General features: G+C 43.8%; 1 protein-coding gene across 1 annotated transcript; it reads right to left on the bottom strand.

The window, feature by feature from the left end:
- Nucleotides 1-742: 742 nt before the first annotated feature.
- On the bottom strand, nt 743-14,360 carry LOC139380716 (WD repeat domain 3). Its single transcript, XM_071123668.1, has 24 exons — nt 14,260-14,360; nt 13,257-13,458; nt 12,767-12,976; nt 12,512-12,630; nt 11,291-11,369; nt 11,042-11,137; nt 10,795-10,902; nt 9,601-9,702; nt 9,372-9,469; nt 9,075-9,176; nt 8,758-8,988; nt 8,470-8,563; nt 8,266-8,367; nt 8,016-8,098; nt 7,639-7,834; nt 7,370-7,470; nt 3,163-3,274; nt 2,790-2,924; nt 2,623-2,673; nt 2,462-2,530; nt 2,196-2,339; nt 1,904-2,076; nt 1,184-1,277; nt 743-1,095 (listed from the first exon to the last, which is right to left on the bottom strand). Exons 2-24 carry the CDS (start codon nt 13,428-13,430, stop codon nt 940-942), a joined length of 2,829 nt encoding a protein of 942 aa, XP_070979769.1. The 5' UTR covers nt 13,431-13,458; nt 14,260-14,360; the 3' UTR covers nt 743-939.
- Between the last annotated feature and the right edge of the window lie 1,677 nt (nt 14,361-16,037).

Here is a 16,037-nt window from a genome sequence, read left to right as displayed (position 1 = left end):
CTGTTGCAGGATTAACATTCAGGGTTGGGTGGGAAACACTGCTGTTGCAGGATTAACATTCAGGGTTGTGTGGGAAAACGTAAGCAGTCCATCTTTCAGCAAACTTTGGCGCTGAAAACTGAGATGGCAGATGTGGGTACTATACTCTAGTCTTGCTAGTCTTCTTGAAATATGTAGTCTACGTACACGAGGTATAGACCCCCTAAATTGAGACTGGGTTACAAGAGCAGTGAAGTAAAGCTGAATCTGCCTTTCTCCCACTGATGGCAGTATAAAATAACTGGAGAGAAGAGGGAGGAGGGGTTCCCAGTAGCTGACTGAATCTAGTTCTGTCCTGTGTGCTCTTTGGGAGCAGTAGTCTTGGTGGTCTGAGACTCTGGTGGCCTGTGACTGATCTGACACCCACCCCCCCGAAGCCCACTTGGGTCCGGTTTGGCCCTGATCCAGCCATGAATCACTCCCCTAGGCTGTGTTACAGGAAGACCCAGAGAAACAGGCCTAAATCATACCTGTCCAAAACCTATGCGACAGGAAGCTAAGACCAACCAGAGAGGGAAAAGTCCAACTCGAAATGTAACTATTAAAGAAGGAGTTTTATATGAATGTTTTATACGAGCCTGTGGTTGCAGAGGGATCTGCTGTGTATACATACAGTACGTCCTTTGGACTTGAGTTAGGGAGCAGTGGATTTATTCATTCACAGGCCTTCTGTAAAACCTGAGGGAGTGAGGCTCAACATGAGTAACTCAGACACAGTTTATTTGGGAAATGAAGCATGTCATTGAATAACACAGTGTTATGTCCTATCAGGATCCTATAACAGTTCAGATATAAAACTAACAGTGTAAATCTCTCTGCTTAAGGCCACCCCTGCAGTAGCCTACTGGTCATGATGTGGGGTATATATATATATATATATATATAAAATCCTGTGGTGATTCAGGCAATAGTGAGAATAGCTCTCTCTCTCTTCTTCCTCTTCCTCCTCTTCTCTTTAAGGAGACCCGTGGCGTCCGCAAAAAACATGATCTCCTCTTTGCTCTCGACCTCCCTCTGGAGGAACTGGAGACCAGCACTGTTGAAACCCAGAACATCCTGGAGCAGAAGAAGAGGTATAGTTTTATATGACTTGAGGATCATTAGCCTTTAGAGTACATTTTCTATATTTTCTGATTAAACTCACCCTGATCTCTCTGACTTTAGAAATGGTGTTGATTCTCAGCTCGTCTATGACGGTCAGCAGCATCTGGTTACTGGAGATCTGGCCAAAGTGGACTCTGGAGAGACAAGGACAAGCACAGTGAAGACTGACCCTGATAGTACTTTAGGCTCATCTACTCACACTTCAGGTACCTTAGAGACACCAGACACACACTTGTGTGAGGTTGTTTGCATATGTGAGAAACACACAAACTGAGTAACAAAGACTTATGATTGGTGCGAGGTTGTTTGTTAGCATAACCGTAGTCTCAAGGAGTCATCCTTCCAAATCTCGTTGTGTTGACTCAACTATTGTAAGTCCGGAGAACTAAGAATTGGATTTTGCGATTGAAAGGAAGCGCTGGCTGTTAACGCTCACATTTTGTTGGCTCGGAGTAGAAATTATGTTTCCCTTCAGGAGAGGCATTTCCTTGTTTTCCCTATTTTCCTACCGTGTGTCAGACAAAGATTTATTAGCCTATGCAGTGTCATTTGTTTTATCTTATGGTAGCTAGCTTGTTGCAAGCCAGACAATTATTCAGAAACAGCACATCTTTTTGGAGCTGCACCCATTCAAAATAGTTGATTGGCTTGATAAGTGGCAATGCGTCACTTGTTTAAATCTAAACTCCACCTCTTCCTGAGGAGAACTTCTCCAGGTTTTCACACTACTTGAGAAGCCTGGCATAAGAGGCTCGCATACCTGAGCAGGAAGAAGAGACAACGGCACACTAGCTCCACCTCCAGGCCGTCCTGGACATAGCAGTTGAAGAGAGACAGCAGGTCTGGAATGTAGGGGAATGGCAGGACCAGCAAAGACACCTCCAGCTCACTGGACCGGACCTTCTTTATTACGTCCAAGACGTAGCGAGACGGCTGCAAGAGAGGGAGGAGGATGTGGTTACGAAGTTAACATGATAGTTCTGTTCCTCACTAATCTAGTACCCTGGACTATGTATGTATTATGATAATTTCAGAAGGAATTAAAAACTTACAGAAACGTTTCCAAAGGCCACAAGGATAGGATTGGCCTTAGGTGGAGGCAACTGTTTTCCGGCTGACTGGCAGGCTATCTGATGCTCCTCCATTTTCCTGCTCTCTGATCTGTACAGCTCCAGAGCCTCCATGACACGCTCAGCCTGAAGAGACACACACACCGGCCATTACAAACTACACACCCACACATACCTATCTGAACGTACACACACACACACACAACCTCTCCATCTCTGCAGTCTAGTTACTTGACATGGAGACTCACAGCTTTGACTGTCTCTATGGTTTTCTTCGCCGCTGGTGCTGCCTCTGCATCCTTGATCTCTCCTGGAACCTGTGAGACACACAAGACATCAGCGAGACTGAACGACACTGAGAAAACAAACATTTTCATTTCCACTGGTTTGAAATAAAGTCAGCACTTACCACAGGCTCATCCCCTTTGGCCATGCCCTCCTCAAACTCCGCCTCTCTCTCCTAAAGAAAAACATTTGAGAGGGTGAAAAAGTTCAAGATAAAACCTGATTGGTGTCCACTATCTCCATTCCCTTTTACCCACAGACAGAGCATGTTTCTGGGGCACCACTACCCACCATCTCCCTCTCTTCCTCCAGGATGATGGGTTCTCTGGTCCTCTCCCAGAGCCTCAGGGACTTGTCGTGAGACGAGGACACAATGTGGTCCCCGTTAGGACTGATGGCCAGACACCAAACCTCCCGATGGTGACCCTGAGGATAGCACGTCACACACATGGGTCAGCGGTTAAAGGTCAACACTAGGGGTGGGGTCAAATCCATTTTCAATTTAGTCAATTAAGGAAGGGAAATGTAATTCCTCCAATGGGAAAGAAAGAGCATTTAGGTAATTGGTTATGTCACTTATCAATTTTCCCCAAAATTTTATCATGAACTCTAGGCCTCATCTCCATATGGGAAATGTAGCCAACAGCATGGGAGTGAATGTCACCTCTAAGGTCTGGATGTGCTCAAACTTGTCTGCGTCCCACTGTTTGATCTTCTTGTCCTTCCCCGCTGTGAAGAACAGATGGGTTTTGGGGACAAACTGAAGGAACATGACGCTGAGAAAAGAGAGAGAAAAAAGCAGACGAGAAATGGAGAAAAAAAAACAGCGACATGAAAGAGCAGATGGGGTGATGTCATCGGTCAGAGGCAGCTAACAAGGACAGTGTTTCTGAAACTGGAGATTAAATTAAATATTTTACTGGAAATGGGGAGAATGAAGCCAACATCTATTAAATTATATCATTCAAGACCGTTGGTCAAGCTTCCACACAGCCATTTACACTGACCATATGGCTGACAGCTTAGGACGAGGTGTTCTTGCAGTATATTCTATATTCATATTAATATATAAACTCAACAAAAAAAGAAAACGTCCCCTTTTCAGAACCCTTTCTTTCAAAGATAATTTGTTAAAATCCAAATAACTTCACAGATCTTCATTGTAAAAGGGTTTAAACACTGTTTCCTGTTCAACGAACCATAAACAATTAATGAACATACACATGTGGAACGGTCGTTAAGACACTAACCGCTTACAGACGTAGGCAATTAAGGTCACAGTTATGAAAACTTAGGACACGAAAGAGGCCTTTCTACAGACTCTGAAAGACACCAAAAGAAAGATGCCCAGGGTCCCTGCTCATCTGCGTGAATGTGCCTTAGGCATGCTTCAAGGAGGCATGAGGACTGCAGATGTGGCCAGGGCAATAAATTGCAACGTCCGTACTGTGAGACGCCTAAGACAAAGCTACAGGGAGACCGGACGGACAGCCGATCGTCCTCGCAGTGGACATCTGAGCATCACACAGGTACAGAATGGCAACAACAACTGCCCGAGTTACACCAGGAACGCACAATCCCTCCATCAGTGCTCAGACTGTCCCCAATAGGCTGAGAGAGGCTGGACTGAGGGTTTGTAGGCATGTTGTAGGCAGGTCCTCACTAGACATCACCGGCAACAACGTCGTCGAAGGGCACAAACCCACCGTCGCTGGACCAGACAGGACTGGCAAAAAGTGCTCTTCACTGACGCAAGACAGGAATTGTGCCATTCTGCCATGGCTAGCGAAGAGCCCGGATCTCAATCCCATTGAGCACGTCTGGGACCTTTTGGATCGGCGGGTGAGGGCTAGGGCCATTCCCCCACTGAAATATCCGGGAACTTGAAGGTGCCTTGGTGATAGAGTGGGGTAACATCTCACAGCAAGAACTGGCAAATCTGGTGCAGTCCATGAGGAGGAGTTGCACTGCAGTACTTAATGCAGCTGGTGGCCACAACAGATACTAACTGTTACTTTTGATTTTGATCCCCCCCTTTGTTCAGGGAGACATTATTCCATTTATGTTAATCACATGTCTGTGGAACTTGTTGAGTTTATGTCTCAGTTGTTGAATTTTGTGATGTTCATACAAATATTTAAACATATTAAGTTTGCTGAAAATAAACACAGTTGACAGTGAGAGGACGTTTATTTTTACCTGGGTTTAATACATACACATATACAGTTGAAGTCGGAAGTTTACATACACTTATGTTGGAGTTATTAAAACAAATTTTTCAACCACTCCATGAATTTCTTGTTCACAAACTATAGTTTTGGCAAGTCCGTTAGGACAAGTGCATGACAAGTCATTTTTACAACAGTTGTTTACAGACAGATTATTTCACTGTATCACAATTCCAGTGGGTCGGAAGCTTACATACACTAAGTTGACTGTGCCTTTAAACAGCTTGGAAAGTTCCAGAAAATTATGTAATGGCTTTAGAAGCTTCTGATAGGCTAATTGACATAATTTGAGTCAATTGGAGGTGTACCTGTGGATGTATTTCAAGGCCTACCTTCAAACTCAGTGCCTCTCTGCTTGACATCATGGGAAAACCAAAAGAAATCAGCCTAGACCTCAGAAAAAACATTGTAGACCTCCACAAGTCTGGTTCATCCTTGGGAGCAATTTCCAAATGCCCGAAGGTACCATGTTCACCTGTACAAACAATAGTAGGCAAGTATAAACACCATGGGACCACGCAGCCGTCATACTGCTCAGGAAGGAGACGTGTTCTGTCTCCTAGAGATGAACGTTCTTTGGTGCGAAAAGTGCAAATCAATCCCAGAACAACAGCAAAGGACCTTGTGAAGATGCTGGAGGAAACAGGTACAAAAGTATCTATATCCACAGTAAAACGAGTCCTATATCGACATAACCTGAAAGACCACTGAGCAAGGAAGAAGCCACTGCTCAAAAACCGCCATAAAAAAGCCAGACTACGGTTTGCAACTGTACATGGGGACAAAGATCGTACTTTTTGGAGAAATGTCCTCTGGTCTGATGAAACAAAAATAGAACTGTTTGGCCATAATGACCATCGTTATGTTTGGAGAAAAAAGGGGGAGGATTGCAAGCAGAAGAAAACCATCCCAACTGTGAAGCACGGGGGTGGCAGCATCATGTTGTGGGGGTGCTTTGCTGCAGGAGGGACTGGTGCACTTCACAAAATATATGGCATCATGAGGATGGAAAATTACGTGGATATATTGAAGCAACATCTCAAGACATCAGTCAGGAAGTTAAAGCTTGGTCGCAAATGGGTCTTCCAAATGGACAATGACCCCAAGCATACTTTCAAAGTTGTGACAAAATGGCTTAAGGACAACAAAGTCAAGGTATTGGAGTGGCCATCACAAAGCCCTGACCTCAATCCTATAGAACATTTCTGGGGAGAACTGAAAAAGCGTGTGTGAGCAAGGAGGCCTACAAACCTGACTCAGTTACACCAGCTCTGTCAGGAGGAATGGGCCAAAAATCACCCAACTTATTGTGGGAAGCTTGAGGAAGGCTACCCGAAACATTTGACCCAAATTCAACAATTTAAAGGCAATGCTACCAAATACTAATTGAGTGTATGTAAACTTCTGACCCACTGGGGATGTGATAAAAGAAATAAAAAGCTGAAATAAATCATTCGCTACTATTATTCTGATATTTCACATTCTTAAAATAAAGTGGTGATCCTAACTGACCTAAGACAGGGAACTTTTACTACGATTAAATGTCAGGAATTGTGAAAAACTGAGTTTAAAAGTATTCGGCTAAGGTGTATAAACTTCCGACTTCAACTGTGTGTGTGTGTGTGTGTGTGTGTATAATATATATACACATACATAACATACACACACACACAGGCAAGAAAAAGTATGTGAACCCTTTGGAATTACCTGGATTTCTGCATAAATTGCATAAATTGGTAAATCACAACAATAGACAAACAGTCTGCTTAAACTAATAACACACAAACAATACGTTTTCATGTTTTTATTGACCACACTGCGCAAACATTCTTAGTGCAGGGTGGGAAAAATATGTGAACCCTTGGATTTAATAACTGGTGTGCCCTCCTTTTACAGCAATAACCTCAACCAAACGTTTTCTGTAGTTGCGTATCAGATCTGCACAATGGCCAGGAGGACCATTCTTCTTTACAAAACTGTTTCAGTTCAGCAATATTCTTGGGATGTCTGGTGTGAACCGCTTGAGGTCATGCCACAGCATTCAATCGGGTTGAGGTCAGAACTTTGACTGGGCCACTCCAGAAGGTGTATTTTCTTCTGTTGAAGCCATTCTGTTGTTGATTTACTTCTGTGTTTTGGGTCGTGTCCTGTTGCATCACCCAACTTCTGTTGAGCTTCAATTGGCAGACAGATCGCCTTACATTCTCCGGCAAAATGTCTTGATAAACATGGGAATTCACTTTTCCGTCAATGATACCAAGCTGTTCAGGCCCTGAGGCCCTCAGATTTTATATTGCAGGGCAGCTCTAACCAACATCTCAAATCTCATCTCACTGATTTGACTCCAGGTTAGTTGACTCCTGACTCCAATTAGCTTTTGGAGAAGTCATTAGCCTAGGAGTTCACATACTTTTCCCAACCTACACTGAGAATGTTTAAATGATGTATTCAATATAGACCAGAAAAATACAATCATTGGTGTGGTGTTTGTTGAAGCACACTGTGTTTGTCTATTGCTGTGACTTAAGAGGAAGATCAGAACAAATAACTAATGTATGTAGAAATCCAGGTAACTCCAAAGGGTTCACATACTTTTTCTTGCAACTGTGTGTATATATAATATATGTTGTATTTTTTCTGTACCTGTCATCGTGGGCAAACATAGATCTGTGACAGTCCCCAAAGTCCAGACCCCAGATCTTGACGTTTCTGTCTGCAGAGCCAGTTGCTATCAAGGCACTGTCCTGAGAGATGGACAAGTAACATTCAGAGTCAAGACAGATTGAAAACATACACGCAGCAACTTTAACCAACACACACTCAAGTATGCACATTCCATTTTCATCTACTGTCACTCATTACATTTGTTTTTCGTTTAGTTTGGGGTTGCTAGGATGAGTACCGGTACTCACATGAGAGATGTCCAGGCAGAGCACAGGCAGCTTGTGTCCATACAGAGATAAGAAGAACTTGAGTGTGTCTGTGTAGAAGACCTTGACGGTGCAGTCCAGCAGGGAGACAGCCAACAGTCTCTGGTCAGGAGAATATTTCACACACAACACATCCTCATCCAGCTGCAGTGTACGCACGTGTTTCACCGTCAGCCTCCTGCAACACACACACACACACACACACAATTAGAGCAGAGTAAACAGAAACTCCAGTCAAGTGCTCACTTGATAAAAGCTCACTTGAATAACTGGGCATAAAACTAGTTGCCTCTAGTATGAAACTGCATTCTAAGTGTTATTGACACTATGTGAAACAGAAGGAATAAAGCTTGGCTTACTTCTGTGCAGCGTCTTCGTCCTTAATCAGCTCAAACTCCCAGAACTTCACCGTCTTGTCAGCCCCGCCAGTCACTATCCCCCTCTGAGGAAATCACATAATTACAGTCAGAGCAAATGGGAATGTTTTTTATTTTTTTAAATACTATTTTATGGGCTTTTGTCTACAGATAAGAGGCCTATGGAGTTGTACACTACATGTATTGTGGATGATGTTGAACATGGACAGAAAGAGGCAGATACAGACAGTACCTGATCAGGAGACAGACAGAGGGACCACAGAGCACCGTTATGGGCGTCGACAGTCTCCAGGAGGGTACCTGATGCCAGGTCAAAGATCTGAATCTTACCACTCTGATAGAGAGAAGGTTAGCCTGGGTTACACACAATAGATTAATACTGGATAATACACTTATACAGTAGTTTGGTGTATGTTAGTGTGTGCATGCGTGTTACCTTGGTCCCTAGGATGATCTGCCTGTCTCCAGGGACAAACAGGGAGCAGAGGGCGTAGTCACACGCCATGGTGCGAATCACCTGCAGGGTAGACCTGTGACGGGGTAGAGACTTCCCGTTAGACACCCAATCAGAATGTAGAAAACTGCTCATAATACAGTATGTGTCTAGGAGTCATAACATGTGTCACCTTTAAAAGATGCTGGAAAGCCAGCTTAGTGAACTAGATTTAACTTGTACAGTGAAACCACACGGTCACATCAGTCCTGTGTGACCTGACTTTCCCACCTGTTCCAGACTTTGACGGTGTCCCCAGAGGCGGAGAGGACAGCGATGTTGTCTGAGCTGAAGGCCAGCGTGCGGGCATCGGTGCGGTGGCCTCCCAGGGTGAGCCGGGAGGTCTTAATGCCCGTGGGATTCTTGTCAGACGTCTTGAGGCTGTAGGTCTCCACGGTGTTGTTCTGGAGCAGCATAGCTACCTTCAACTCCCCACCCGCACACATCAGGCAGTCCACCCATCTGGGATATACATGACACTAAATGTTGGTTGGTTGATTGATTGAGTGTGTGAGTGAGTGAGTGCACGTGTGTGTGTTGCTGTGTACCTGATATTGGCGGAGGCCTTGATGTTGGTTAGTCTCACAATCTCATTTGCCAGTTTCCTCTCCACCACAGGCTCTGGGGCATCCTCTGCATGCTGCGCATCCCTACACCAGAGGGCAGCAGCACCTCATCTTTACATTTCACCAATTTCATCAACATAACTGTATTTATAAACATTTTCTTATTTCAAATCATCTCTGAAGGCTTTGCAGTATCGGCCTGGCCCAACTTGGGCTATCTGCAGACTGGTCCCTGCCGTGGCTGAGGTGACAGTGTGATCTCTACTGTGTGCAACATACCTGGCCTTCTTCTTGGCTCTCTTCAGCTTCTTGGCCATCACCCTCTCCACCTCGTCCTCCGGCAGCACACTGAACACCTCCAGCACTGTGTCTGAGCCCTGAGAGAGAAGGATGTGGAAAAGGAGGAAAGAATACACATTACATTAGTGATCTGAGAAATGTATGACAATAAATCAATATTACTGGAGGGTAAGTAAGACTGTACCAACATTAAAAGGTCAATACTTACATGGCACGCCAGGACCTTGGCCTTGGCATCGGTAGTCATGGAGACTACCCTGTCCCTGGCCTCTCTCAGCAAAGAGCCAGCTTTCTTACAACTCAGGATCCTCTGTGTGAGAGAGAGAGAGAGAGAGAGAGAGAGAGAGGGGGGGGGGGGGGCGAGGGAAAGAGGGAAAAGTATGAAACACATACAGATTTCAGATACACATGTATTAGACAGCAACGATAACTAACAAACCTCCGTACTTGACAGTGTTCCGTACACGTGACCAAAAAATGTATATACTTACAGGTCAACTGTAATATGAATACCATTGTAAGGCACAATTTCTCCTCTTACCAGCCAAATCAATGACGAGACCTTCATGATGCCCATCTCTGCATGATTGAAGAAGGCAATGGAGCTCCGTCGGATCTTTTTAAAAATGGCGGGTGGGGAAGTGAAGGCTACTGAGTAATAGTGAAAGGGGGAGATATGTCGTATGCGGAAATGGCTTTTTTCACCCGATTTGTCCAACTGATCACCTCTAAAATTGTTATAAAACACTATAAAGAGTTTATATAATGTGTCATCACATACCTATTTGAAGGTTTATGTCGAATTTGAGGGCTTTTAGGGCGACACTAAAGTTATCTTCAGATGAAAACAGCGGCTGTCACGGCTTTTGAGTCATGATGGCTTGCAGTGATGACGCAAACAATGACTGCATTCAGTTGACTACAATTGACTAAGTATCCATTCCCCTTTGCTTGTCCCTTACACTTTCTTGTTTTGTTTTATCTGCGAGATAAGTGCTCCCCCTGGTGGAAAGGCTGTACGGCACACGTGTTGCATAATGTGTTGTACAATACGTTGTGATACGTCACAATGTATCGTACAGCGTCAGAGGGGTCCGATTTTTTCAACTTTTCTCAAAAACTATTGGTCTATTAACATGTCAATCAACGCTTGAATAGAAACTTAGTTTACACCCCGGATTGATGCCAACAATCACTCAGTCCCATTAGTTTTCATCGCAGCCTCGTTTGAATGCAGCGGTACACCAAATCTGTACGGAATAGTGTTAGCTACCGTTACATATGCCATTCATTACTAACTACTATACTTCTTCAGAGTTATTTTCTAGATGAACTGATTCACTTGTGCTGCAGGTAACCAATCACGGTGTTTTGCCCTGAAGTGGATCATGGTCTGTCCTACCTCCTCAGGGCTCTCGTCCACAACTTCCTCCTCCTCCTCATCATCATCATCATCATCATCAAGTAGGCTTTTTCCTTTCTTCTCCTTTGGTTCACCAGCCTCTCTGCCCTGAACGACGGACAAACCGAGAGAGAGTGAAGGACTCAACTAGCCTTTTATTCAGATAAGATATTTTAGACCTTTTCATTATTGTCCAAAATATGTAGTTATGTGTGTAGAAGGCTAATTGTAGCTCCTCTGTGCTTACCTCTTGTAGGTAGTTGATGTCCCAGGCCCGGAGCTCACTGTCGGCTGAGCCTGTTATCAATCGACTCTCTTGGTTCAGCAGTGCCATGCCCCAGACCTGACAAACACACAACCAAGGTGATCCAATCAGATAAGTGTCTCTCAGAAATGACTAACTAATCAGACAAGAGATTCAATCACCTCTTAGTACACCATACAATGTCAACAACACATGTGACAATCAAATGTTAAGATAGGCAGGAGCACTCACCTCACTGCGATGTCCCAGCATGGTCTTAAAGCAGTGCTGAGTGTCCAGGTCCCACCACTTTACAAAGCTGTCCTTGGAGCTGGAGAAAACAACAGAAAGATCATTCAGACATCAGGGGGGATGTAACTTTCCCTAGCTGGTATCCAACCTGCGCTCCTCGTCTTTCAACGCCAGAACACTAAAGGCGTCCGAATGCTTCCCAAAACAGTTCAAGCATATATTCTGACATTTTGTGAAGTTGTTAGTTTTGGTCTCCGGCAAGGGTTTTTTCAGCTGTTTGTGCAAACAACATTTTTTCTTGATGCAAGACAAAGTCGGTAGCCGAAGGCTACGCCCTTTCGTTGGTAATTGGTCAACAGTAGGGATTCTTCAATAAAGAATTTAATTTTTAAACTTGAGAAATACTGCACCAAACAAAACACCTTGGTTAGATGTACAATTAAGCGACTAAGATCTCCTCTGCAAAAACATGAATTAATGACAGATCTTTTTTGTTGAGGAAGTGTATACTGGCTACGGCATCTAAAAAAAAATTGAGCGGCGGTCTTTTAAAGGTCATGAACAGTCCAAATCTTTTTTTTCATTAAATTTGAAGATATTTGAAGGAGACCTAACCAAAGTATGAAACATGACTTGCTTCTACATTGATAAAGTTTGATCATAAAGTTACTGGTCCCCTCCCCCCATGTCCAAAACTTGGAATCATTATTAAGGGGACAAGGTGACATCACCTTAACTCTCATTTTAATACACCAATGGTAACATGATATTCAATCAGCATGGAACAAAAGGGGGGGGGGGGGTCATTCACAACTCTGAAGCAGTTGTCATGTCAACACATCCATCAGCGCTGCTATGAACCGTATTACAAGAGACACACCAAATGGGAGATGTATATAAAAAGTGATATCATTGACACAATTTCAATGTTGTTTGAGTTGCTTTATGTATCACCAAATTAACTTGAGATGATTTTACTGCAACACTGCATCCAAGTTCCTCGACATTGGCGTTTCAAAGAGCTGTCAGTCAAGGCGAGCTCATTAATATAAGCTCCCTGCCCAATCAGCCTGTATTTTCAAACTTCCTGGTAGTTAGCCATGGGAGAAAAAGTACTTTTCAGAATGACTGTTAAACACCTTTAAGGGAGTATGCCGACGCCTTAACAGTACCAAGGGCCAAGACAGAAAGTCAGAGCCCTACATATGAGTGATGTACTACCTGGTGACCAGAAGGTTCTTGTCTTTGAGGAACAGGGCCTGTGTGACAGCGTCTTTGTGTCCTTTCAGTCGGTACAGACCACACTCGTTGATCACATCCCACACAATCACATCCGTGTCCTGAAAGGAAGAGATAATAATAGGCCTATTACTAACCATATTTTAAATGCAAACGCCTTAGCTTGACCATGACGTCAGGACAGTGGACATCCCTGGGGACCTTGCCATTTCTATGGCAGCATAGTTCTGTTCTTACCCTGGATCCGGTCACCAGCCGAGAACCGAGAGTGTCGTAGCGGATCACAGTGACTGCGGACTTGTGCCCGTTGAAGGACACGTTGCTCTCGCCGTTCAATAGGCTGAAGATGCGCACAGCCCCGTCCTCGTAACCCACGGCAACGTAGATGCCATCGGGGGAGGGGCAGAGGTAAGTCACCTCGTGCTTGTTCCCCTTGAGAATAAGAACCTGGGACAGAGGAGAGGAAAGTTTCAAAGGAAGACATCTGACCTAATATGTCATCTCTCACTATGACGAAATACTGGTGATATATACAGTTACAACTTGGTATCACTGGCCAAGTCATCTTATTTGAGTTATCAACAGCCATGGGTTAGGACATTTCAGACCCAATTATAAGAGCACAGTCAGCAATGATGACCCTGATATCTGCTATGACAGCAGCAGTAGCCTACTGACACACCCACTGAGTCAACCCTACATGAATAGATCATCCCAAGTCTCTCACCTTCTCTGCTTTACGCACGTCCCATATGAAGACATGCTCGCAGGCAGCCACAGCCACAAAGCGTCCTCTCTCCCCTCCTCGCATGGTGACAAAGGCGATGTTGGCCTTCTGGCTCCCAATTACTCCGAACACGGCGCTGGCAGCATAGCGCAGGTACTGCTTGGTCAACCCCATGGTCGCAAGATCAGGGCAATATCACAGGCTAGGGAGGATGAGACAGTGATGATGAATATCATATGATGATGGATTGGAGAACAGACAAGGAATGACAACTGGAGCATCAGCTAGCCCTTCTGACTTCAATGCATTACAGAAGGGCAAGTGCATCAGCATTATGTAGGCTAAACGGTGAAACAAGTGTACAATGTGCATTATAGCAAGCCTGGGTGCCAATCTGTTTCTGTCCCTTGCTAAAAACTCCTTATGGAATTGTCCTGCTTGGCTTGACAAGGAGTAACGTTAGGCAAGAGCACAAACAGATCTGGGACCAGGCTACATTATAGCTACAAAACAATGTATACAACAGTTACTAGTAGTACTGTAATAGCTAGCTAGCTAAGTCAATTCTGACAACTACATTTGTTAGAATACTTGGTGAGATCCAGTGACCATGTGAGACCATAGCCAAGGACAGAAAAGGAGTAACGTTACCGTTAGGCAAGAGCACACACAGATCTGGGACCGGGCTACGTTATAGCTACATCATACAAAACAATGTATACAACAGTTACTTGTACTACTGTAATAACTAGCTAAGTCAATTCTGAGAACTGCATTTGTTCGAAGACTTAGTGAGATCCAGTGACCATAGCCAAGTTCCGCTGCAGTAGCTGGCTAGCTATGTCGCTAGCTTTAACGTTAGGCCCACGTGGTGTTCCACAGCATCGCTAATAAACCAACTAAATTACACAGTAAAACAAGCAAAACATGTTTTGAGACTGATTTGATAACCGTTTCGTTTACACATTTATGATGTATACTTTTTCCCAATTGTTTATCTTACTTGAATAATGTTACTAATTCCCAGATAGAGACATCCAGTCAGTGATGTTTTCTGACTTCTTGGCACACGAGGAAGACCCTACTAATCAAACACAGTTGGTCGAACACAAACACATAAGCACACACGGATGTCTCTCAAATTTCAGAAAGGCAGATACGACAATGCGTATATTAAAAACATGTGTTACCTGAGTATTGTACTTATGGTTGTTTTGCAATATATGAAACTAACGATCAATCACATGGACTTTTATATGTATCCATTACTTTAGTCTGTATAATGGGTATTGTGTTGTTGATTTACAGAAAATATCTCCTCAGCCATATATTTGACCATATCTAAATGCCCAAATTTACCGACAATATATAAAACTCTCGAGGATTTACATACAATTCCAACCGCTCCTCTGAGTGGCGTTGGCCTATGCCTATTACACAAATGTTGTGATTTATCGTGACCCTAACCATTATTCCGTAATATTTGTTGTGTGTGTGTCTTCTACGGAGGGATAGGTGTGTTATTTGTCGTGATCAAAGATTTTATTTCATATTGACAAGATAGTCGAGTGACCACTCTAACAATGGAAATACATGTCCTCAAAGATGGAAGACAGGCGGGACGAGGCGAGATCAGGTGGGACCATTCTAGCAAGACAGTACAGTATGAAGCAATATTTGGTTTGGGGTCCTCTCACCTCGAGGTAAAACATTTCAGTGGCCCCCCTCGTGACGGTGGTGAGAAAAGTTTTAAAGTACATTTCCTAAAATTCTACACATTTTGCCATGGGGCATAGAGAAAATGTTGCAGTTTTAAAGGCCCAGTGTAATCAGAAACGTGATGTTCCTGTTTTTTATATTTCCACACTATGAGGTTGGAATAAAACTGTGAAATTGTGAATATTATGTTTAGTGTAAGAGCTGTTTGAAATTTCAGCCTGTTTTGGTGGGATGGATTATTGGGCTTCCATAGAGTTCATAGCAAGTTTTCTACAATTCTACACATTTTGCCATGGGGCGGAGAAAAAAAAATAGCATGTACAGATAATTTCCTACAACATCTGTAGCCATGAAATGCTTTGAACAAATCAACACCATCATCCCAGACACCCTGGGCCCACTCCTACTCACATCCTGCCCCAACAGACCCACAGATGACACAATCTCTATTGCACTCCACACTGCCCTTTCCCACCTGGACAAGAGGAACACCTATGTGAGAATGCTGTTCATTGACTACAGCTCAGTGTTCAACACCATGGTGTGAAACATGATCAAAAGCTTTAAAAAAAAACTATGTTATTTAACTAGGCAAGTCAGTTAAGAACAAATTATTAGTTACAATGACGGCCTACCCTGTGCACTGCCCTATGGGACTCCCAATCACAGCTGGTTGTGATAAACCTGGAATTCAACCTGTCTGGGTCTGTAGTGACTCCTCTTGCACTGAGATTCAGTGCCTTAGACTGCTGTGCCACTCAGGAGCCCACACTGCATTGGTGTTGGGATAAATGCTCTGACTCTGTAGTTAATATATACATTTTTTAAATGTAACTTTTATTTAACTAGGCAGGTCAATTAAGAACAAATTCTTATTTACAATGACAGCCCTACATTGGCCAATTGTGCACCATCCTATGGAACTCCCAATCATGGCCGGTTGTAATACAGCCTGGATTCGAACCAGGGTGTCTGTATTGACGCCTCTAGCACTGAGATGCAGTGCCTTAGACCGCTGCGCCACTCGGGCTCAAAAAACAAAAGCACAAATCAAATCAAATC

Source organism: Oncorhynchus clarkii, chromosome 22 (assembly GCF_045791955.1).
Source record: "Oncorhynchus clarkii lewisi isolate Uvic-CL-2024 chromosome 22, UVic_Ocla_1.0, whole genome shotgun sequence".
In the NCBI taxonomy this organism is placed as follows: domain Eukaryota; kingdom Metazoa; phylum Chordata; class Actinopteri; order Salmoniformes; family Salmonidae; genus Oncorhynchus; species Oncorhynchus clarkii.
This window is presented reverse-complemented; position numbering and strand designations above follow the sequence as displayed.

Excerpts from the sequence above, each read along its gene's own strand:
- LOC139380716 (XM_071123668.1), bottom strand. The coding sequence starts at position 13,430 with ATGGGGTTGACCAAGCAGTACCTGCGCTATGCTGCCAGCGCCGTGTTC. Across the intron at positions 12,977-13,256 it reads ACGTGCGTAAAGCAGAGAAG|GTTCTTATTCTCAAGGGGAA; the intron begins GTGAGAGACTTG and ends CCTCTGTCCCAG. Across the intron at positions 2,077-2,195 it reads TGGCCTTTGGAAACGTTTCT|CCGTCTCGCTACGTCTTGGA; the intron begins GTAAGTTTTTAA and ends CCTCTCTTGCAG.